This window comes from Urocitellus parryii, chromosome 13, assembly GCF_045843805.1.
Source record: "Urocitellus parryii isolate mUroPar1 chromosome 13, mUroPar1.hap1, whole genome shotgun sequence".
In the NCBI taxonomy this organism is placed as follows: Eukaryota; Metazoa; Chordata; class Mammalia; order Rodentia; family Sciuridae; genus Urocitellus; species Urocitellus parryii.
In genome coordinates, this window is record NC_135543.1 from 59,802,296 (window position 1) to 59,827,427 (window position 25,132).

Sequence of the window (25,132 nt, forward strand, 5' to 3'; positions counted from 1 at the left end):
CACTCCCTGCACCACGACTCTCCCTCTGCCTCCGAGGAGGTGCCTCTGTGGACACTTCACACCCAGAGTCATCTACAAGTGGCCCTGGTGTTGCCTTCTGCACTCAGCACACTGTTTTCAAGGCTCATCCATTCTGCAGAAGGTTTATCAGCACTTCATTCCTTTTCGTTGGTGAATAATATTCCACGGTGTGGAATTTCATATGTGGTTTTTGTCCACCAGTCAGTTGATGGGTACGTGGGTTGTCTCCACTTCTGGCTGTGATGGATGAGCCAAGAACATGTGTCTTCGAGTCTCTGTGTCAGTGTCTGTTTTTAGTTCTCTTTGGTGTCCACCTAAGGGAGCACTGCTGGATGCACAGGCAAACTGCCAGATTCTCCCAGGTGCCTAGCTGACGGCTTCCCTTCCCTAGCCTGAACAAGATCCTGACATCACCCAGCATCTGCTGTTCCTCAAGTGTCCCCAGGAGCTGCGCCACAGGAGGCATGACCTCACCGGCCTCGGTACTGGCCCCTTTCTGGTGTGACTGCAGGTTTGGAGTGCAGTGCAGGCCTGTGGGGGACACAGTGCCAGCCCGCAAGTGACACACAGCGACTCAGCCACCCCAAGGTGCAGATCGGGTCTACCCCAGAGCCACTTAGATGAGGGGAAGAAGGTGCGTGGAGGCTGTGTGGGGAGGACGAGCAAGTGCAGAGGCCCATGCACTTCTGAAGGCTGTGGTCAGCACTGCCCGCCAGCAGTGTGCAACCCGGGGCTCTGCCAATCCAGCTGCAGCCACATGGACGACGTTTCCGTCAGTGCCAGATGTAGGCAGGAGTGGCCTCAAGGTGACAACAGAAAAACAGTCTCCATGTCAGTGACCTGGCAGATGCCTGGTGTCCCAGCACAGTGCAGACCTCGAGATGGTGGTGGGACAACCTGCCAGGCACCCCTGGGGGCTTGCGTGTCCACCACACCGTGCTCTGCTGTCACTGCTTTGGAGCACAGTCCTACTCACAGAGAAGGACTTCTCGGTATCATGGTTGGCCGTGTGCGGACGGCCAGCTCCGAGCACCCTGAGCCCATCAAGCCTCCCAGTTGCATGGTTTTCTCTCGTGCTTGATTTAACCTCAGCTGTGTAGAGCACCATGCGCCTGGAGCTGTTCTGCCCACCTCGAACACAGCCCAGGGTGTAGAAGGCCAGGCAGCCGGGTTTTGCGAGTGCACTCCAGGACCTCTGCACAGTGGTGACATTGCCAACAGGCCGTTCTCAGCACTGTGGCTAGGTGACCCACGACTGCATTTCAAGGTGCGTGCACTGAGCACTGGCTTCTGCAGAAGACCCAGCCCGGAGTCGGGCTTCAGAGCTGAAGGAGACTGGTTCCCAGGGATCAGAGCCTGATGGGCTGGACAGCAGGGGTGAGGATCGTGGCCCCAGGCTGCGGGGAGCTCCGTCCCTCTGCTGATCTGCCTGGCACCTCCCTCCTCTGACCCAGTGGAGGAGGTGGGAGACGGACACAGGTTCTACTTGAACGTTTCGTTTGGCAACTACACATGGGTCTGGCGGAGTGACTGAAATGCCACTGGCTTCTGAGCTCTCTCAACCCCAGAACCAAGCATAGAGGAGAATCAAGGCAATTATCAAGAGAGAAGGTTCTGGACTATCGTGATTCCCTCGTGCATTAACAGGGATAAGACGAGGGAAGGCGGAGAAGTGAGGAGTAATCCAGGATCCCCAGGTCTGGCGTGGGGCTGGTTCCCGTGGTTCTGCCGGGCCGGGGACAGAGGCCAGGACAGAGGCCAGCACGGAGGCCAGGACAGAGGCTCGGGCTGACCGTGTTTTACTCCTGACAAGCCTGGAAGGTCTCGGCCTGAGGCCAGGAGCCTCACTTGCAAGGCCTCCTCTATCCGTGGCTTCCCGCGGTGTGAAAGGCCAGAACTGAGAAAGTGAGGTGGCATCTGTGACGGGGCAGCCGTGACCCCACGGCCCTCAGTTTCTGACCCCTGGGCCTCGGTTTCTGTGCTGGTGACACATGAGCGAGAGGCAGAGCTTCTCTGGGGCTTCCTCTGTGCTGGGCACTCTTGAGGGCTTTGATGGCTACTGACTGAATCCTACCAGGGCCAACTGGGCACAGACGCCATGGTCTCTCCCACTGAAATAACCTGCCCCAAGCCCCGCGTGGCACCCCCAGGAGCCAGGGCTGAACCCGGTTGTCCCACTCAACCTTATATTCTCATTTTCTATTTAAAGTTGAATCATCGATTGTACCACCGTGGTGATGCACGAGTAAGCAGTCTGTTTATTTTCCTGTGTGTGTTTAAAAAGAGATTCCAGTGTGGGACTGAGTGGCACTCTGGTTCCCCTGCCAGTCTGTGCTCAGGGCCCACTGGCACAGGCGGACAAAGCACCCAGCAGCAGTGCACAGGGTGAGTGTCCCCATGGTGACGGGCTGAGCCAGCAATGCCCCTGTCCGCCCCCCTGGGCCTTAGCACCCGGTTCTGCCATGGCTTCTAAACGATTGGAAGGAACTACCGCCTGAACCAAGCCTCTGCTGACCCCCATGACATCTCAAGTTCCCCTGGAGCTCTGCAGCAAACCTCCCGCAGCAGCACAGGAGGTGAGACCCAGTGGGCGGCTGCTGGTGGTGGGCAGAGCCCCATCAGTGGATGCATTAATATTCTATGGGGAAGGAGTCAGCTTTCAGGGAGTTCAGCCCCTTCTCACTTCTGCTTGCTTTTCTTTCTGCCACGAGGCCCTTGATGGCACAGACCAGATGCCATTGCTTCATCTGGTGATTTCTGGCCTCCAGAACCATAAACCAAAACAAACCTCTTTCCTTTATAAATTACCCAGTCTCAGGTATTCTGTTACAGCAACAGAATGGATGATTCTCTCTGAGCTTCAGGCTCCTATAACAATGGCCTGCTTGAGGTCTCCACTCTTCATCCCTTTGGCATCTCAAACTTAAAATGCCCAAATCAGAGATCCCTATCCCCCCACCATCCCACAGACTTCTCCCATCTCAGAAAATGGCACTGTGCTGCCCAAAACCCTTTCCTCGTTTCTGCCTCTCGGCTCCCAGTGTGCAATTCCACAGTTGCCCTGACCCGAGCCACTCCATGGGCTCTGCCTCCTCCATTTTATTTTCCCCTATCCAGTCAAAGCCACTCACTGCACTGGAAGAAAACCCAAGTTCCTCGACATGGCCTCAGCCCTGAGGGCCTGGCCCTGGCCCACCTCTCACTTCAGGTGGCCACTCTTCCTGTCCCATCCATGCTGCTGCCTCCAGCGCCCACTCCTGCCATGACCCTTCCCAGCGCTTGTAGGCAGGACCTTGCTGGGTGCCTCATGCCCGCCCCGATGGTGCCTGCACCTCTGCAGGGAGGAGGGCGCGGTGGCCACAGGCCTGCTTGCTCCTGGGGATCAGCACTCACGGTGCAGGTTCCCGAGGGCCAGTCCTGGGGCTTAGGCAGAGAGGCTCTGAGCTCTTTGCTGTCCAAAGGGCCACATGAAACAAGTGTCATGTCCCCTATTTGTGATCAGAGCAGCAGACACTTCTAGAACTTCTCGGTTATTGGACACTCTCCTGGGGAGCCTCACTGTCCAACAGTAACAGAATGAATCTAAAAACAGCTCAAGACATAGAACCTAAACATTTAGGGAAAAGTAAGGAGTCCACCTGCGTCAGGCGTCGTCTCATTACCGCTTTCCCCTCGTGTGTGTCAGTTACCAGCTGGGTCACTGACGAGATGGCCGCGTCACTGTAAGGGTCTGGCCTTGATCTTGGGTGTGGGTATTATTTTAAAATTTAATTTGGAGACCCCCCTGCTCCAAAATGAAAACACAATGAGCCCCTGGCTTACGTCCATTACACTTTACAAACACGCCTGCCACCCCGTACAGAAGGGAAGAAGTGACAGATGACCACACCCTGAGGCCGAGCCAGCACAGCTTTCTGCTCCTGCTGGGCCTCCTGCTCCATCTGCCAGACACACCTCTCGACGCTGAGGCTGCCCTCGGCCCCTGGACCGCCGCCCCAGCTCCCGCCGCGGCGGCCCGGCACTTACTACTGTGCGCAGTCGATGAGCTGGTACTCGTTGGACCTCTCGAAGCAAGCCTTGACGCCCTCGTCGTCCCAGAGCTTCTTCACGTGGTCGAAGAACTCCTGGGAGAGAGAGCCGCAGGTGAGAAGGCGCCCACTGCCCGCCTCCAACGCCAAGGGCCAAGCACAGGTGCTACCTCGTGACAAATCCGCCCCCCACCCCCGCCATGCTGCCAACGTCTGTGGTTCCAGAATGTTCCCCCAGATGGAATCCAGAAGCACAAAATGCCGTCATTATCTAAAGTTCCCGGCACTCAGGATGAAGGAGGTGAGCGGCCACCTCAGCGTGGACACAGGCTGAGGTTCTGTCGCCGCAGCTTCTCCTTCAGCCCTTCCCTGTGAGCCGCCAGCACAATGGACGCGGTCCACTTAGGGTAAAATCTGGCCACTAGGTCCATTAAACTGAAACCTTTAAATTTACCCTTTTTGGTGATAATACGTGTGTGTGTGTGTGTGTGTGTGTGTGTGTGATTTTCCGTTCACCCCAGAGCCAGGAGGGCCATGCTGATCTCACCCACCAAGGCAAGCCAGACCCTCTGAAAGCAGAGCGCTTCTTATCTGGAGGTGGGGGCCCACTTGTGAAGTCCCCTCCCAAGTTACCCAGGCTGAATTAACCAGAGCCGGGCACAACTGAACACGTTAGGTGCGCCCTTCCCACCCTGGCATCTGACCCCTGCTGGGACCCCAGGAAGCACAGGACCACCTATGGTCTGTGTGCAGGGGTTGAGGCTGCGCCTTCCTGCCTCCACCTCCAGCAGACGCCAAGAATCAATCCTAAGTTCCCTGGGGGACAATAAGGGCTTGCTACATGTTCTTAGCCACAGTTCCATTCAAGAGTGGGTCCAGGTATTGTGAGGCATCCTACTACTTAGGAGGGGAGGAGGAGGGGGAGGAGGGGAGGAGGAGGAATGAGGGGAAGATGAGGAGGGGGGAGGAGAGGGGAGTAAGAGGGGGAGGAGGGGAAGGAGGAGGAGAAAGAGGAGGAGGGGGAATGAGGGGAAGATGAGGAGGAGGCGGGAAGGAGGGGAGGGGGAGGAAGGGGGAGTAAGAGGGGGAGGAGGGGGAGTAGGAGGGGAGGAGGAGGAGAAAGAGGAGGAGGGGGAAGGAGGGGAAGATGAGGAGGAGGGGGGGAAGGAGGGGAGGAAGGAGGGGAGGGGGAGGAAGGGGGAGGAGGAGGAAGAGGAGGGAAGGAGGAAGAGGAGGAGGAGGAGGGGGAATAAGAGGGGGAGGAGGGGGAGTAAGAGGGGGAGGAGGGGGAGAAGGAGGAGATAAAGGAGGGCGAGGGGTGGGGAGAAAAAGAAGTAGTAGTAGAAGAAGAAGAAACCAACTCTCACTTCCTAGAATGAAGAGCCATCTTTTGGGTTAGGAGCTGTATCTCTCCACCTGTCTATCAGGTCACCACCGGCAAATCCAAAGTCCCCACAGTTGAAAGAGGAAGAGCCGATCTCTGCCAGAGCCCCTGCTTATATCTTGTCTCCCTGGGCTTAGGCTTCCCTTCTGGAACGTTCCTCCGCTGTTTCCCTTATTCCAGGAAAGGCATTTGTAGCTTCCTTACAAATCCTCCGCACACCCTCCCCCCCCACACACAGACACACACACAGACACACACACAGCAGCCACTGGCTGGGAAGAGGGTCCTGGAAGAGACCCAGAACCCTGCATCACAGTGACAGGCACCTCCAGTCGCCAGCGTTGGGTCACCTGAGTTCTCTCCACGTGGCGGACTACAGATAAATGACCACTGGACCTCAACGTAGGAACCACAGTACACACAGCTAGAAGTCCACACAAGGATGGTCCACTATGATAGGTTTCCAAATGGCGATAAAAATGAGTGTCCACGGTAGGAACGAGCAGCCAAACCCGGTCAGTAAGAAGAGACCTGCCCCTTCGTCTGGTTTCCAGGCATCCGGAGAGGCCAAGAGGAGGGACAGGGGCACTTGTAAACCAGCGACCGGCTCTCCGGGGTCCCCAGCTGCTCAAGTGGGCCTCAGTGGGTCACCCCTGCCCACCGGCCACTCGAGTGACCGTCTATAGGGAGGGCCTGGACCTGAAGGTGGGGGCAGGGGCTGGAGGGGATGAGAAGCCCCCCGAAGGTCAGTGCTGTGACCCCGCCCCACGCGGCCCTCCTCCCGGGCAGTGGATGAACTGCCCTCCGACCAGGTCCAGGCGTGTTGACCCCTTAAACAGGGGGCGACCACTGCAGGCAGCGCTGGCCTGGCTGGAGGTGGCCCGGGTGTGGCAGGCCAGCACAGAGGTAGGGCTCCCGGTCCCCGCTCAGGGCCCACTGGGCTTCCCAGCCTGGTAACTAGGAGCCAGCGAGGGAACGCTCTGCAGAGCTCCCCGGCCTGGGTTCTGCTCAGTGCCCGTACCAGGCAGCCGTTTGCTTCCCAGCACCCGCTCCTGACTCGCTCTGCATCCATGTCCTGGACCTGAGAGTGAGATCCTCGTTGGCACCGCGTCCTGCCCTTGAGTTCTTAGGCGGGTCTTATTTTGTTGAAGGCCCTGAGCACGATATTCTAGCACACATGATTTCCTTTGTTTCTCCCAAAGATGGAAGAGGTAGATGGTCTTCTCTGTGTTCAGAGAAGCCGAGCAACTCAACCAAGGACAAACAGCTGGTAATGGCAGGATCTGTCTTATTCCACAACCTGGGTTCTGTCCACCACCCACACTACCACTACCACCCTTCATGAACACAGGAAATCACCTTCTGTTCTCTAGTTTCTGACCAGAGTTCTTTGAAGTCACTATTAATGTGATCTAGTAAACCCACTCAACAGGATACCCGCGTACAAGGGATCTAGTAACTAGCTGAGGCACCAAGTGGACATTCAGGGGGTTCCTGGAAGCTCCATAGAGCTGGGCAACCTAGATCCTTCCACAACTCAGGCCTATGAGTTTAGTTCTGGGGTAGGTGGTCACCCTCTCCTGCCCCAGGGGACACCCACTGTGAGGCTGGACACGCTGGGTTCTGCCTGAAACCTTCAAGGCAGAATTCATGGGATGTGTTCTCACAGCAATAGTGAAATAAACAGGAGCACTGTGACTTGAGACTCATCTTGCTTTTCCAGCAGAAGCTTCTGCTGGAAGTTTCTTTTGGATAAATGCTCTGGATAACACTAAAGAAAGCAGCGGCAATCTCTCCGGGCTTTGGCTCACTGGCTAATGCTCGTGGGTGCTGATGGAGGACTTGCGGGGTCTTTGGGATACCACATGTGTACTTTTAGGGTTCTGAAGTCTTTGTCGGGCCTGCTGCTACTGCTATGTCAGTGCACTGACTAAGTTTCAAGCTTATGGAAGTAGAGAGGATAAACCCGGGTGCCCTTCAGCCTCTGCGTCTGTGAACACAGCTTTCTTTAATCTCTGTCTTGTCCCCCTTAGCCTTCACCTTCCTTGTGTGTAGCGGATCTCTGAAACTGTATCATTGCATTTCAACATTATTGCTAAAGGATTCAGACAGCCCAATACCACTGTTTCCACCAAAACCACACAAACAAACTGAGAAAGGTTCTTTAAAGTCACTACATGTTCAGTCAGTCAAACAGCTTCCTTCGCTGTAAGCTGGACATGTGGCCTGGCTGGCGAGGGTCCAGTGGGCCTCGTGCCCCTGGAGGTTGTCTGGAGCAGAAGGCCGCTGAGAACTGCAAAGGCAAAGAGAATGCTCCCTTCCTGTCTGAATTCCTGAACCAGGACAGCGGGTTGCTGGGCAGAGCCCTCCTACCCACCCCTCTCCCCACCCCTCTCCCCAGAACTTGTAGCCCCTTCTCCAGGACTTCTCTCCCTTGTTAAGGTGGCACAGAAGCTCCGAATCACACTGGCTCTTTGGGGAGTGCCATTTCTTTTCTGTGATGCCTCTGCATACAAAAAATCAAAGCTGTCACTGAGGGCTGGGGTGGGAGAGCACATGATGTGTGTGTGTGTGTGGGTGGAGAGACGCTGTGTGTGTGTGTGTAACATGGGGGCCCTTGGTTTGATCGCAACACCCCCCACACCCCATCTCTCTCCACCAACACACACACACACCATCTCTCTCCACCAACACACACACACACACACACACCATCTCTCTCCACCAACACACAAACACACACACACACCATCTCTCTCCACGAACACACACATACACACACACACCATCTGTCTCCACCAACACACACACACTCATACACACCCCATCTCTCTTCACCAACACACACTCACACACACACCATCTCTCTCCACCAACACACACACACACACACCATCTCTCTCCACCAACACACACATACACACACACCATCTGTCTCCACCAACACACACACACTCATACACACCCCATCTCTCTTCACCAACACACACACACACCATCTCTCTCCATCAATATACACACACCCCATCTCTCTCCACCAACACACACACACACACACACCCCATCTCTCTCCACCAACACACACACACACACACCATCTCTCTCCACGAACACACACATACACACACACACCTTCTGTCTCCACCAACACACACACACTCATACACACCCCATCTCTCTCCACCAACACACACACACACACACCATCTCTCTCCACCAACACACACATACACACACACCATCTGTCTCCACCAACACACACACACTCATACACACCCCATCTCTCTTCACCAACACACACACACACCATCTCTCTCCATCAATATACACACACCCCATCTCTCTCCACCAACACACACACACACACACACCCCATCTCTCTCCACCAACACACACACACACACACCATCTCTCTCCACGAACACACACATACACACACACACCTTCTGTCTCCACCAACACACACACACTCATACACACCCCATCTCTCTTCACCAACACACACTCACACACACCCCATCTCTCTCCACCAACACACATTCACACACACCCCATCTCTCTCCACCAACTCACACACACACACACATACCCCATCTCTCTCCACCAACACACACTCTCACACACACCATCTCTCCACCAACACACACACACACCCCATCTCTCTCCACCAACACACACTCACACACCCCATCTCTCTCCACCAACACACACTCACACACACACCATCTCTCCACCAACACACACACACACATCCCATCTCTCTCCATCAACACACACTCACACACACTCCATCTCTCTCCACCAACACACACACACCCCACCTCTCTCCACCAACACACACTCACACACACACCATCTCTCTCCACCAACACACACACACATCCCATCTCTCTCCACCAACACACACACACCCCATCTCTCTCCACCAACACACATTCACACATACACCATCTCTCTCCACCAACACACACACACACACCCCATCTCTCTCCACCAACACACACACACACACACACCATCTCTCCACCAACACACACACACACACCTATCTTTCTCCACCAACACACACACACATCTCTCTCCACCAACACACACACACACTCCCCATCTCTCTCCACCAACACACATACCCCATCTCTCTCCACCAACACACACTCACACACACACCATCTCTCTCCACCAACACACACTCACACACACACCTATCTCTCTCCACCAACACACACACACACACACACACCCCATCTCTCTCCACCAACATACACACACACCCATCTCTCTCCACCAACATACACACACCCCATCTCTCTCCACCAACACACATACACTAACTTGTGGAGACTGGCCTTGAACTTGTGATCTTCTTCCGTCATCCTCCCGAATCCCTGACTACAGGGGAATGCCACCTTGCCCAGTTTAAAATTAGGTAGTTTTAAATTCTCCAGCTTTGTTTTTCTGTTCTAACATTGTTTTAGCTATTGTAAGGTCTTTTTAATTTTCACATACACTTTAGAATTACCTTATCAGCTTCCATAAAAAAGCCTGCTGCTATTTTGATTGGGATCACATTGACTCTCTAGGTCATTTTGGGGAGAATTGTCATCTGAATCATGAATCTTGTAATCCATGAACATGGTGTGTCTATGTATGTCTTATTTAAGTCTCCCAATAGTGTTTTGTACTTTTCAATGTATAGATACTTTAGATCTTTTGTTACTAAGGCCAGGTGCAATGGGACACACTTGTAATCCCAGAGATTTGAGAGGCTGAGACAGGAGGATCACAAGTTCAAGGCCAGCCTGGCCAACTTAGTGAGGCCCTGTCTCAAAATTAAACAGGCTGAGAATGTAGCTCAGAGGTAGAGCATCCCTGGGTTCAACCCCAGTACTGCAAGAAAAAAAAAGTCTTCCTAAGAAAACTTTTTGGGGTGTTTTTTTGAATGCCCATGTTTTAAAAATGTTATTTTTAGACGTTTTCATGGCTGGTACATAGAAACAGTGATCCCTGTGTTTGGTCTTGTCTTTTGTAAACTGCTAAGTTTACCCATAGTTCTAGTATTTCCAAAGGCATTTTCATCCTGGGGCAGAATTAGAATTCCACGGGGCTCTGAAGTATGGGGGCTCACCAAGGGACCCCTCAGCACCACAGCCAGCTCTCCTAGTCTTTGTGATTCTTACCCTTCATTTTTAAAGATTCCCAGAGCTTCTATCTTTTGTTCCCAAGCTGTAAGCTCACACACAACCATGATAAGTCTAAAGTTTCAGTGATCAGATCCATGAACCACAGTGGAGAATTAAGTCTACCCTGTTGTTATGGGAACATATAATTTTCCTTAAGTTATCTTTTTTCCACAAATTTTTTTTTTTTTTTACCTTTTGAGACTTTTCTTTTTGCAATACTCCCACTCCTACCCCTAAGATCCTCTCTGTAACATCCTAATTCTCTGAGAAAATTGCACAATCACAGCATGCCAAAGACACTCAGTAGAGAAACTTATTTGTGTGGGAATAGAAATACAATAATTAGATATTTTCATTAGGGGAAGAGACTGCAAGAATCACGACTTTAGACTTTGCTCCCAGACAAGGTGCTAAGTTATCTGACAAAACCCCCAGAGCATCAAGCTGGGATTACATAACATTTTAAGGTATTATTCTCCTCCTCGGTCTTCTCAGTCACTGTGGGTCTTTCTGCTTTGTGTGCTGCAAGGCAGAATGGAGAAAGGGGGCTCCCTCCTTTGGGGAGTGAGGTTGAATTCAAAGAGAAGGTTGGCATCAGCGGGTTTGTGTTCCTGCTGAGAAGCACAGGGTCGAATGGGGGGGAGTCATAAAATAGTATGGGGGTGGACTTTGGTGTCTGAGGGCTCCGTTCAGTCCCAGCTGTGTGTGTGTGGGGGGGTTCTTTGTGACTTTGGAAACTCAGTTTCCCCTCCTGTCTGGGGACAGCATGGAAAAGACAGTTTATCTGGCAGGTGGTGCAGTAGCAGGCTGAGCAGGTCACCACTCACAGAACTCCAGGTAGATGGGGCGACAGGCGGCGGGCACAGAAGTTGAAGGGAGAGCAGAGGTCAGCAGGGGCTCAGACTTGGGCCCTCTGCAGCCTGGGCACGGGGACGCTCCAGGAACATGGCCTTGCCGCTCTGGTAGAGTATGGCAAGGCCCACATTCCAGCAGCCTGAGAGGACACACAGGGAAGAGGCTGGAGTCCTGTGGCCTGGGGATGGACCACCTGCAGGGCATCTGTGTGAGGGACAGAGGGGCGAGCAAGCTGCCCTTGGCTGGACTCCCACTGCCTCCTGCAGACTGCTGCACTGGCCATGCCTCAGACCCTTCTGGAAGGACTTGGGCACTAGAGCCAGGCCAGGAGCAAGGACCAGACGAAGCCTGTCAACGGGAGGGTGACAAAGTCCCTTGTGCAGACTGCAGGGACTTTGGGATGGCCTGGAGGGCCCTTGCTGTAAACTGAGCCTCCAGGCCCTCCTCACAAAAAGGGACGCCCAGGCCCCTGGAGACCCTGGCTGAGCTTCCAAAGGTGGTGACAGGCTCGGACCCATCCAGCCCTGCCCAGCCCACTGTGACCTCCAGCTCACACCTGCCAGTCACCCTACTGGGAAAGGCCAGGGGACCCTGTGGAGCAGTCGGGTGGAGCCAGGAGGGACAGTGTGGGCACAAGCCATGATTTCTGTCTGCCAGTGGACAGGCCACACCCTAAGAGCCAGCGGGCAGCATCCTCACGGGAGGTATCCTCATGGGAGGGCCGAGAGCAGGTAGGCACACGACCCCACCGGCTGTGTGGGCCTCACTGTGCCCAGGAGACCTGACACGGGCTCCTGTGGGAGGACAGGCTCGACCCTGAACTCGGAGCTCCAGAAGTTGGTCCGCGGTGGGCCAGCTCCCTTGCCCTGGGCCCAGGACGAGGCAGGACGTCCTGGCGCAGGGTGTGGGGAGGACACCTGCTCAGCTCATGGCAGCCAGGAAGCAGAGCAGAGCCAGGAACAAAACCTGCCCTCCTCCAGGGCTTGATGCCCGTGACCTTCCTCCTCCAGCCACACCACCCCTCCAGTGGACAACCCTGAAGAGGCGAAGCTCCCTGGTCTGGTCACCTCGCCTCTGAACGCCCCTGCACTGCCCGACACAGGAGCTTTGGGGGGATGCCTCGGATCCAGACCCTAACAATGAGGATTTTTGGAAAATCTGCACATGGATGGGAAGTCATCGGGGCTGTGATGAAGAGGATCCGACCTCTGCCTTGGGGACAGGAACGCGGGGTGCAGCACAGGCCAGTCTGCAAGGCGGACCTAGGGAGCACAGGGGAGATGGGCTTGGAAAGAGGCCCCCGCGGGGCTCCTGGCTGGACGACCAAAGGTGTCCGGAGGGACTGGACCTGGGTGGGTTGGGGCTAAAGACTGGATGAATTTGGGGAAGGGTCTTTGTGTGGCTGATGGTTTAAGTCCTATGCTGAAAGAAGACACTGGGGGTGAATAAGGAAGAAGGGACAGTGGGACCCTGAGACCCTGGGACATGGAGCGCGGGTCGGAGGAGAAGACTTAGGAGAAGACACCAAATGTCCCACGAAGCCAGAGCCCACGTGGGGCGGGGCCATGGTGAGGTGGGATCCCACACACCACAGGTCACAGTGGGGCACACAAGGACCCCTCCTTCCAGTCAGCGACTCCAGTCAGAAACCAAGGGCGACTCCGGGGCCCGCATGGCACACAAGCCCCTCACAGAAGACGGGACTCTACTCGCCCACCTTCTAGGGCGACGACGAAATGGGCAGCAGCAGTGGGGGCTGGGCAAGGCACAGAAGCACGAGCTTTGGCTCCTCGACTGTTTTGCTAACTTGACTCTTACTATCAAGAAAATGCCATTGTCTTGTCAGGCGGTCTGCAGAGAGTGGACCGACGAAGGCGTCTGACAAATTACAGGAAATAGGAACGTTGTTCTTGTCATCTTTGTCTGAAGCTAGATTTTATTCCTACCACAAGGAAAATGGCCCTAACCTTTCAGGGAAGCAGGTGGCCAAGTTCGCATTTGAGAAAACAGAAGCTTCAACAGGGCTGTGCGTCGCGTTGGTGGTGGCTAAGGCTGTCCCGAGGACCTGGGCACTGCCTACCCTCTGACCACATGGGGTTTCCCCCAAAGAGCCTTCTACTCACAGATGGCAGGAAGCTCCCCACATCCCCACTGGGGTGGACCTGAACTCCCTGCGGCCAGGGCTGACCTCCGGCTCCCCCAACCTGCTCCGCTGCAGCCCCAGCATCTCAGCGGAGGGTGCCATGGTTTTTCCAGTGGCTCAGGCCAAACCATGAAGCCGGCCTGGACGCTCCTCCTCCTGTCATGTTGGACGTGTCTCCTTTCCATACTTGGAAACCTCCAGACACGTCACATGCCCTACCTGGTCTCTTCACCTCCACCAGTGTGGGCTGGCCCAGTCCCTCCCCTGGCTCCACCTTCTCCAGGGGGACCCTGGTCACCGAGGACCCTTCCTTTTTGTCCCTTCCCCACCTCCTGTCCAACCTGGCCACCTCCTCATCCTCCTGGCTCCCTGCTCCAGCCACAGAGGGCACTTCCTCTGTTTCCTGCACCCTGGGGTGCTCCCGCCAGGGCAAGGTCTCAGCACTTCCCCCAGGCACAGCCCCTCCTTGGCTCAGCCCTCCGTAGCCCCTCTCTGACCACCCTGTTCCAGGCCTGGCCTGCTCCCTTATCTCTGACCTCTCTGCTACACAGCAGGCCCCACCAGGGTGTTTCTCCTTTGCTCTCTGAGCCTGACTCTGACAAGCACTCACCATTGTTCTGGGCACATACCTGGGGCACAGTGGAAGACCGTCTCAGAGCGAGTGGATGGGAAGCTTTGCCGGGAGCTGTCCCTCTCTGTCCCCTGCTGAACCGCAGGGTCTGTCACCACAGAGCTGTGCTCCTGTGGTCGGACACTCACGCCACGTCTCAGTTGGTGACCTGACTGGTGGGGCTGCGCATTTTGACACTCCCTGGCCCGTTCACCAGGGCTCTTCTCCATGGTGATTTAGAGACTCCTGGAGTCCCCCGAGCAGAACTGGCCTCTGGAGTTCATGGGCAGCTGATGGGCAGGGGAGGGGGATGCACTCTCCTTTCCACACAGGCTGTGGCCCCTTGGGGTCTCAGCTGTGGCAGAACCAGGAGGAGCAGTGACGTTGTCAGTGCAGGGTCATTGAGGCCTCGAGGACAGTGGCCCAGGCAGTGGGTGGCAGAGGACAAAGTTCGACTTGCCCTCAGGGCCTGGGGGCAATCTCCAGAGTGGGTGACCTCCACCAGGATTCAGCCCCTCCTCTCCACCGGCAGCACTCTGCCCCCCAGGGTGCCCATGGGGACTGGCATTTCTGCCTGCTCAATCCTTATTTTGACCTCTGCCGGGACGATCTGCAATACCTGGGTTCATCTGTCGCCTTCACACCCCCCACAGTCCATCCCAGGAGCCCAGTCACTGGCCACTGCAGGGGTTGGCGGAACACCTACTGCCGTCACTTCATCTCTCTTTTCTCGTTCTGTCCACCAGCCCACCTCCCTTCCTACCTGTCATCCTGTCACCTATGCAAGTGTGACATAAGCACGTGGGCAGATGGACACAGCCTCACACACCGCTGTCCATCCATACCTGTGGGTTTGACATGGGTGGATTCCACAGCCACAGGTAGAATATTCTGGGGGAAAGGGCTGCATCTGCACAAAACACGCACAGACTTTGTTCTTGTCATTGTCCCTAAACGATATGGTATGACGACTATTTATATAGGACTTGCATGGTATCAGGTAGTCTAAGCAACCCAGAGATGATTTAAAGCATCTGGGAGGACGGTGCAGGTGACGTGCAGACACTGTCTGTTTTATATAAGGGACTGAACATCTGCAGATGCTGACATCGGGTGGGGAGTCCTGGGACTCAGCCCTTCACTCTCTCTTGGCTGTGTGCAATGACACCAGTTCACTGTGACCAAAGGCTGTGAGCTTTCCGATTTCTCCCCTGTGGGCCTGTGTTATCATTACTATTTTAAATTACATGCCACATTGGGACAGACTCATTTCTCTCTGTTTTTCTTTCCTGTGATGCTGAAGTGAACCCAGGGCCTTGTGTGTATCAGGCAAGCACTGAGCTACACCCCAGTCTGGATATACTGCTAAACTCAACGGGAAGCTTGTTTCTTTGACAACCCTGTCCAAAATGGTGATAGAAAAAGAATATGAAACAATCAAGTTTGGTCACACACTGTGTAAGACATTTTGTAAATGGTGGGCGCAAAAGTGACCCATAAGATCACACTGCCCAGTGACGTCCTAGGTGCTTGACCTGTCCAAGTCCACTCTATGATATTCACACACAGTAGAAAATATCTGACAACAAAATTTTCAGAATGTGTCTGCATCCTCAACACTATATGATGTAATTCAAGAAAGGAAACTTTCTATACTATAAACAAAACATTTTCTTCTAACCATCAAGGAGAGTTAAAATTACGTCAGTCCATAAAAAACCAAACCAACCAAACAAAAAAAATCCCAAAATAAACAATGATACAAATTAAAAGGTTTAAAGACATCTCTAAGCTATTCTAGTAGGAATTTATCCTCAGGGGAAAAAAAATCAGAGGGTTGTCAAAGCCAGACGCACATTCAGTATAACATAATCACAATTAAACGTCTTCAGTGGGGAGTTTCTCAGTGAGTAACGGGATACTCACAAGGAATAAATAGTACGTAGCCATCAAAAGTCAGGCAGTACAGGCGTATTGAAATGACAACAGCTTTTAATATGCATAAAAAGCAATTCTGAACAACAAGCAGATTTGAAATCAGTGGCCATGCTAGGATTCCGATTTGATTTAAAATTGTCCCCTTCAGGCGGACAGTAGGGGCTCTCCCAGATGTCTGTACTGTCTTTCTCTGGGGGCCTGGGGCCATGAAGGTTCCAGTTTCCCGTGGGGGTACTCCCCAGTGTTAAAGGCAAACCAGTCCTACTGTCCTGCTGCGCAGACTGAGGAGCCCAGCCGGCCCCCTCCCCTGTCCTTTGCTGAGCCTGTCCATCTCTCAGCAGGTGGCTTGTCTGCACAGCAATGAGGACTGCTTTACACCCATGTGAGAACTTCCTCCTCTCAGGTGACCACCTGGGTGCCCGTTAGTGACCCCAGCTTCCGTGAACCTCATAGCTGGGTCCCCTGCTCTAGGCAGGAGCCAGATCTGCCGTCCTGGGAGCTCTGTCCTCACCTGGGCTGGTGAGGTGGGGATCCTTCACTGTGCACTCAGAATGGCCAGTTCCTTGGGAGGGACGGCTCTCCCTAGAGCAGAGGGTCCTCCTGCCACCCCAGGGTCTAACCCTCAGGAGGTGCCGGAGGCTGAGCAGCCGGTGTCCGCAGCTCTCATAGGACGAGGGCGTGGACACCCAAACAGTGCAGGGCTCGGGTTTCCAGGAAACACCTGTCTGAAGGGGCCCCTGTGTTGGCTCAGTACAAAGCCTTTGAGAACATCCACTCCTCCGTTGCTCCCTTAAACCTGTGCCTGTCGGGGGTGGGTCCCTGGCAAAACTGCAATGTTTATAAGTGACTTTAATCTCTCCTTAACAAAGTGGAAATGTAAGAAAGCTAATTTTCCCTGAAGATGGGTGAGAATGTTGTCGAAATGCCTGTTTTGCGCGTCTTTGTCACGTGTGTGCTTTTAACTGAGGGCAAATCCACAGAACACAGGACTGCCCACGTCCAGGTGGGTATGCAGTGGCACTAGTGTATGCACGATGCCTGGTGATCACCACCTCTATGCAGTCCAGTGATATCTTCATCAGCCAGTGAAACCCTGTGCCCACTGGCCTGCCCCTCTCCAGTCCCTCTGTCCCCCAGCGCCGGCAGCCACCACCATAGAGTTTCCAAAGTAGACAGTTCATATAGAAGGAAGCACACACAGCTGGGCTTTAGTATTGGGTTTCTTTCTCTCAGCACCAAGACCTGAAGGTCTATCTGGGCTGTGGAGGGCAGGGCTACTTTACTGCTGTGTGGGGCTGGGTGGAATCCATTGCCCTGTGTCCCTCATGATTGTCATCCAGCCTCTTGGGTCGTTCAGCTCTTTGGCTATTGTGAATCAGCGTGTAGACCTGTTTGGGACTCTGCTGTCCGGGACTCTGACTAGCCTTACAGTATTCTGAGGTTCAGCTTTGGGAGCTGTTTCCATGGGGACAGCACCATCTCACATCCACAGAAATGCGGGACAGTTACAATTCCCTACCCCTTGCCGACACTGCTGTGCCTGGTCTTTCTTTTGCTGTGGTTTCAATTTGCATTTCCCCAACAGCTCATGATGCTGGGCGTCTTCTCGTGAGCTGGCCCTGGCAAATCTGCTCTGGAGAGACCTCTGTGCGAGGGCCTTGTGCGTTTTAACTGGAGTTGTGGGAATTCTTCCTGTATTCTGAGCACCAGGGCCTCTGTGAGATGCGCAACGCTGGTGCATGTGCCTCTCATTCTGTGGGCCGTCCTCCTGCCTTTTAGATAATGTCCTCAGGCACACATGTCTTTAATTGGAAGAGGACACACACTCTCTAAGTCCACACTGCATAATCACACCTAATTTTATGAAAGAAATCTGTAGTTTCTTCCCTTCTACAAATAGAACACAAGGAATCTCCTAGTAAAGCTGTGTCACCATGTCACTGGGTCCGCAGTTTGTCACAGACATTTTAAAACAAGAATCACCTTTTCTTTCAAACTTGTCATTGTGCCACACAGTGCCCAGGTGCCCACTGGGCAATGATCTTCAGTGCTTGCTGCGCTCCACTCCGTGTTGGTTCCATGCTGGAAGCCGGGGCATGGGCATGAATGAGGGAGGTGCCCTGGGCTGCAGGCGTCTGTGTGTGGTAGAGCACTGCCCAGCACACGGGCAGCTCCTGGGGGTGGGGGGGATGGGTCTCCCCCTGCTCTCCGGAGGCGCCCTTTACTAGGGCATCCGCTACTCAGATAATCAGGACATGACTCCTGGCAGGAAGCACTGAAGTAACACGGCCACTAAGTCAACGGGCGTGAGAGCTGAGGAGTCCAGGGGAGAGACGTCCCTGTGTCAGCACAGGCGGACACGTCTGCACAGGAGGTGGGCTTGACCTCCAAGAATAATCAGGGAATGAAAGATGGAAGCAGTAGCGGTCATTACCCAGGGTTCCCAGCCCTCGGGCGGCCTAGCTCTGCTGCAGGGGAGGTGTCTGTCAGAGAGCCAGGAGGGCTGAGGCTGTGGGCTGCACTGTGTGGGGAGGTGGCCCCTGGGGGGCTTTGCATACTCCCTGCTGGAGACCAGGGAAAGCTCCCTGAGGCCAGCCTCCTCTGCCTCCTGCTTCTGTGCATCTCGTCACCAAGACACAGGAGCCGAAACGTGGGTCTAGGTGACAGTCCCTGGAAGCCAGCCTCCCTATTCTCCAACAAGAGAAGTGGATGTGTGTGTGTTGTTACTCCACGTCACTGTGTGACCTTAGTCTTTTATTTAGGTAGTGCAGAGTTGGCTACAGCCTCCCCCACACCCTGTTCTTTTTAAAAAGCTTTTATAAAATGTTTTACCATGAAAAATACCCAGGAGAGAAATCAGCTAATTTATTCTAAACAAACAGCATGATCTCTTGATAACCGGCCTTCTGTTTAGAAGGCGAATCGTGTCCCCTGAGGCTTCTCTGATTTCACCCCTCCTGCCTGGTGTCTCTGGTGCCCAACAAGGGAGCATATTCTTCTGTGGCTACAGAAAAACACCTCTGGTTCCTTCCCCGTCCTGTGGCTGACAACAGGGTTGTGAACAGGCCGGGATCTACAGTGACTGTGGCCCAGTGGGTCTGTGCGAGCTCCTGCCTCGCTTCCTTAGGACCCGGCCAGGCTTCAGAGCCCGCATGACCACTCAGGTGTCCCCGTGTCCAGAGGACAGCTCAGCAACACTGCTTTGGGCTCCCCATCCAGCCATGGAAGTGACAGCTTACTAGAAACCAACTCTGGGAGTCGGGACTCTCTGTTTTCCCAAATCTGGATGTTCTGGAATGGTTTCGATGGGAAAGTCAGGAGGAGGACTGAAAACCACCCATTTTACATTCTGTTGCCAGAGGGGCTTCCGCACATCTAATGCCAGCACGTACTCCGACCCCCTTGTAGTGCTAAGAATTGCTTAAAGTGGTGAAAAATGTCTATCCAAAGAAACTAAAATATAAAGGTTAAAAATAATCTAAAATGCTGATGAGTCTGTATAAAAATACTTAGTTTGAATGTGACATATCGTAAACATCATGTCCCTGAGGATACAGTGATGTCAGAGGTTCAAAGCTGAGGGACAGAGAGGAGCTGGTGAATACCTGGAGAGTTCTTGTGTCCCAGCAGTGGTGTGGCAAGTCCCCCAGGGGACAGCCAGCTCTGAAACCCTGCCTGATGGGCACAGAAGACAGCTCTCAACTCCTCTCTGAACACCTAACATTCAAACTATTAAAACTATTCTCCCACTTCAATTTTTCTCTCTTTTTGGTACTGGGATTGAACCTAGGAGTTCTCTACCACTAATCGACATCCCCAGCCTTTTAATTTTTTGTTTTGAGGCAGGCTCTTACGAAGTCAGAGGCTGGCCTTGAACTTGTTGGTCCTTTGGCCTCGGCCTCCTGAGTTCCTGGGGTCACAGGCAGGTGCCACAGGTCCAGCCCCCACTGAGGCTTCCCCTGTGAATATGTCTGAGCTTTCATTGTGGTGAAAGAGAACCCTTTTCCTGGTCTCCAGGGGCTTTCTAGAAAATTAAAGCCTTTAGCTTCGTTGCCTGGAATGTTCTTCTTAGTTTCATCCATGACGGAGGTTTTCCTTCTTCAAGTAATCCTACACATTGCAAGTAAGGAGACTTGTTTTACTCCACACAAGACGTTTACCTGCATCTGAGACTTTGACACCTAGTCCCATCAATGACTCGGAGGCACCTCTTGACGAAAGGCACTGTATCGATAGCATGAAAGATCCTCAGTCTAACATCGTTCCTGACTCCCGGTGGCAAACGCCAAGATAAAAGTGGGAATAGAATTCAAGGAGACAGAAAGAGAACCCAGAGTACTTCACTAAAATAGCCCACTCAAAGGATGTTGTCACTTCTGTTTAGCGTCTACGGAGGTGTGACGTTGACTGGCCACCTGTGGCTTTCCCACCCTCCCGGCTGTGACCTTGTGTCACGTGTGCACGGGATCATCAAATGCCTGAGAGGTCGTGAGGAAATGCTGTACGGAGGTGTGTAAGTCACCTTCAGACAGGGCCAACCAGGCTGGAACCTGCCCCCTGTAGCCTGGTCATGGAGAACCTGGAGTAGGGGGTTTGCTGGTACAGTATTGGAGGCCACCGTAAGCTCGCTGACTGCCCTCTGTTCACCCAGGCTGACACACCTGACACCTGGGAGTCACCAGGTAGGAAGTGGGCTTTCAGCAGACTCCACGGCTCACCTGGGGCTCACCTTGGCTGACTCACTGGTGAGCCAAAGCTGAACCCTGCACCTCACTGTTAAAGACGGGCTTCAGCTCTCTGGCTCTCCTGTGTCCCTGGAGGGTGTGACTTGACAGAGGGTGTGAGTTGGACCCAGTGGGGAGGTCAGTCAGAGGTGGGAGCAGGTGCTGGATCTGGAGACAGAGCCAGCTGTGGTACGGAGCCCCCATCACAGCCAGCACTTAAAGGTACCTGACAAACTGTTTTTAAGTGAAAATACTGTGAATACCTTTTCTAACTTCAAGGCTTAGTTGTAAATATAAAAGGGCTATGGGAACACACCCTGGTTATTAGGATTGGGGACGGGAACTACGAGAAGGCAGAGGGTGGGTGTTGGGGGTCCGGTGGCTAGCCGACTCTCAGGGAACCTGCAAGTTCATCCTGGGTTTGGGCCACGTCCTGACCCCGGCTCCTGTTGACAGCCACACTAGGTGTTGCGTGGCCAGCGCCAAAGCTGGTGGTGCCTTGGAAACCCTTGGGGAGCCTTTAAAACAGGCTTGCAAACCGTCACCCAAGCATTCCTGAGTCAGAATTGCTGGGAATCCTCTGAGGATCTCTGCAGGGATCTTGCGTGACAAGCTCCCAGGGGGTTCTGAAGCACAGCCCATTAGGAACAGCACGTCTATCCTCTACGGCCCAATTAGGATAATGGCTCTAGGACTAATTTACTGGGCACAGCAGGAAATAAAAGAGGGGTATTGCGGAAGGAGCGGGAAGTTGGAACGTCGGGGAAGCCGGGTGCCTGAGCCCACGCAGGCCTCCCCTGGTACCTCCACTGCAGGTGCCTCCCATCCCACCCAGCAGGTTCCCTAAACACACATGAACTTCAGCAAGGAGTCCACAGAGGCAGGCAGACCTCCGACATGGCGGAGCGGTCTCCTGGTTTAACGTCCCTCAGTTCAGTACAGCTGCCAGCCAGCATTTGATCCACACACAGTGCTCCATGCTTCCCTGATGCCAGTGCTGCAGTCACCGAGGGGTGACATCATGGCAACGCTGGGAGTGCTGAGCAGCTTCAGCCACCTCACAGGCGACCACACTGCCAGCCCCAGGCACAATGAGTGCTGCCCCAGAGGGCTGTGACCAGCAGGTCCCTGTTCTGCGTTTCTGCATCACGAGGAGATGCCAACTCCTTTTCACGACTGCTGGTCCTTTCCTAGTAGCTCTAGGTGAGGGGTTATCTTCAAATCCTCCATCCCCCCTCGAGTACCTGACCCCACGCCCTGGACAGCATGAGGTAAAGCAGACATATGTGAACCCATATTTTCATTAGCTTGGGGTGTACGACACGGAGTTGAATCAACAGGGACATTATGAATTGATGTCCCCAAACAGAGAGTCACAGTGGAAATCTGTAAAGGCCATCCCTGGCATTCCCTCAACGACACGTAGCAGAATCATCGCGAACGCTGCTCTTCCCTCCGAGCTGACCCCACGTGCATTCCGTTTCACGGGGAGTCTGGGTGCTCAGAGGAATGGAGAAGATAGGCCTCTCCCACGCCTCATTCTCCTAGGAATGTCGGGGTCTTGGCGCAAAGCTGCCCTGTGAGGACCTCTTCCTGTGAACCTGGGTTCCCCGTTAGTCCAGGACGTCCAGTACCACGCAGGCAGTGGCAGGTGCGGGGCCTCCCCTCCTCCTAGTCCCTGGGAGGCAGGTGCCCCTCACAGGAGGGAATGAGGAAGGAGAGACAGCCCCACTCTCCCTCTCTCTCCTTTTTAGAACACGGAACAGTCATTTTCTCTCACTTTAATAATTTCCTCCCTTGCGAGAGGAATTCAAACGTCTTTCACTTGCAGGTGAGTGGGAGGCGGGTGGGTGGAAGTCTCTAGAGACCTTCAATAACAGCTTGACACCAGGGGAGCTGGAGGAGCTGGCACTTAACCCCTGCAGGGCCGAGGCCTTTGCAGGAGGGCATAATAAAAGCAGGGGTCAGCGATCCCTGTTGGCCTTCTCACACTAGCCGTACCAGCTGGGGCCCCATTTAGGAAAAGGAACATTGGGAAAAACAAAAACAGTGCATTTCAGTGACACCGAATTCTGTCACCCACGACCATTAACTGCCTGCTAGAGAGAAAAAAAAACCTGGAAATCCTTGTAAAGGCTGTGTAGGGTGTTGTGCAGGGTCTGGGTTCTCAGAAGGGAGTGGCAGGTGACAGGGCCCTTGCTGGCCTCCTTGCTGGGCTCCCTCTGGACCCCAGTGTTGTGGCCCCATGTCCCACTCACTCCTCATCATGACAAGTGTTTGAAGTTCACACCATCTGCCTCTGTCCGCAGGTTCCGCGTCTGTGAACCAACCCAGGATCAGAAGCACTTCAAGCAGATGCCTGTGCTGAATACACAGAATTTCTTGTCATTGTTCCCTAAGCAAGGCATGTGGCAACCATGTACACTGCACGTACATGTCCTGGGTACATAAATGACCTGGAGATGATCTACAGCACATGGAGGATATGCCCAGGACACATGCAAAGCCGTGTGATTTATATAAAGGACTCGAGCACCAGGGATCTGGGCCTACCCAAGGGTGACTGCATTCCAGGCTTATGGCTCCCTACAGGGTGTCCCCAGCTCCACGAGCCCTGTAGACACCCCCTCCACACTTGCAGGGTTCCCTCGGGGTAGCATTGTGAGAAGGGTGCAGACTCAAGGCCCATCTGCTCAACATTCGCCTCTCACCTTTCCAAACTTTGCCAAGCCGGATCTGGTAGAAAACCACCCAGAAGACCTTGCTGGTCTGAGGCAGGGAGGCAGGGCCTCTTTTCAGGAGGCCAAAAACTGAGCCCAGGGACAACAAGCACCAGGTGATAGCTCCAGACTTGAGAAACTAAAAATGATATATTATCTGGAACTTTCTTTCTACACTCAGGTGCTGGTTGTCTTCCCAGGTTTAAATCCTAGTGATTGAGTAACTCCTCTTGTTTATTCCCTTTTCCAAAAGCCACTTCTTTGTGCACTATGAATCACAGATTTCCTCCCACACTCCGGGCTCCCGTGGTACAGCACGGGGACCTGTGCAGGCTGCTAGTTGGGGTAGGCCACGGAGAGCGATTCCTGTAAGACCCCCCACTCAGGTCCCAGCTTTCTTTTCATTTCCCCCCAAATCCATGGAGCTGGGAAGCAGCTTACCTCATGTCTTCTACTCACATTCAGAATGTAGTGCTTTAAACATGCACGCAGGCCACAGCCAAAGCTTGGCTCGGAAATAAAATGCTAATTTGTGTTTTGAGTGGATTACTAAGTACCCTAAAAAGTACATGCATAAAACAAAAAGAACAAAATTACACAACCTGCTCCTGCTTGAGCAATGCAAAACACACATGGCTCTTTTTGAGCAAGGGATCAGGGATGCGTTTTAGGGCCAGGTGTGGCTGGGGTGGAGCCCTTTCCCGAATGTGTACCCCGAGTCCCTTCCCCAGCACAGCACCAAGCTTTGGAAAGCCATGAGGGTGTGACAAAGTTAAGTCTGGCAGTCACACCCGCTACCCACATAGGGTCTGGCTGACTACAACCACCATGCAGGGAGGGACGAGGGCCACCTGGTTAGATTTGGTCTGGTGGGTGACACGGGAGACTCAGAAGCAGTCCATTGGGCTAGGGTCACAGCCACTCTGGTGGACACTTGTCTCACCAACCTGGAGACACACAGGCCTCTAAGAGCAAGAGGTTCTTGTCAGCACCAGGAGACCAAAGGCACGTGGTCTGGGCCATGTCAGGAGGAAGTGTGGCTGCCAAGCACTGGGCAGTGCCCACGCCTCAACTAAGACCACCGACTTTTATGTGCATGAGGGATGCTCTTCCTGAGAGCAGGGGCCGGGGGGCCAAAGAGGCCTTCAGCCAATGAGCAAGTACAGACAGAGCCCACACCCAGCCAGCACTTTCCAACCACGGACACTGAGGCTATCAAGGAAGACACCATTGCAGGCTCCTCCTCTGGGGGAAGGAGGATGCCCAGATCCTCAGGTGGCAAAATAGTCGCATATAAACTACAGAATCCTCCAGTATATTCAAATCATCTCAGATTATTTATAATACCTGACACAATGTACATACTATGTAAATAGTTACTATGCTGTATTGTTTAGGAGGAAAAAAGTTTGTATCTGTTCCACAGAGAACAGATACAGTAACTGTTTTCTCTCTGCAGCTGGTTGAACTTAAGGATAAAGAGCCCAGGATGTGTGTCCTCTGGTTCCCACCTGCCCTGTCTGAAATAG

General features: G+C 53.7%; 1 protein-coding gene across 2 annotated transcripts in view; it reads right to left on the reverse strand.

Annotated features, from left to right (window-relative positions):
• Nucleotides 1-25,132, reverse strand: part of Gnal (G protein subunit alpha L) — a 117,539-nt gene that overhangs the window by 34,175 nt on the left and 58,232 nt on the right. For both annotated transcript variants that reach the window (XM_026415493.2, XM_026415494.2), the window contains exon 5: nucleotides 4,048-4,145. In XM_026415493.2, coding sequence (XP_026271278.2) covers nucleotides 4,048-4,145 — 98 coding nt within the window. The remainder of the gene's footprint in view (nucleotides 1-4,047; nucleotides 4,146-25,132) is intronic.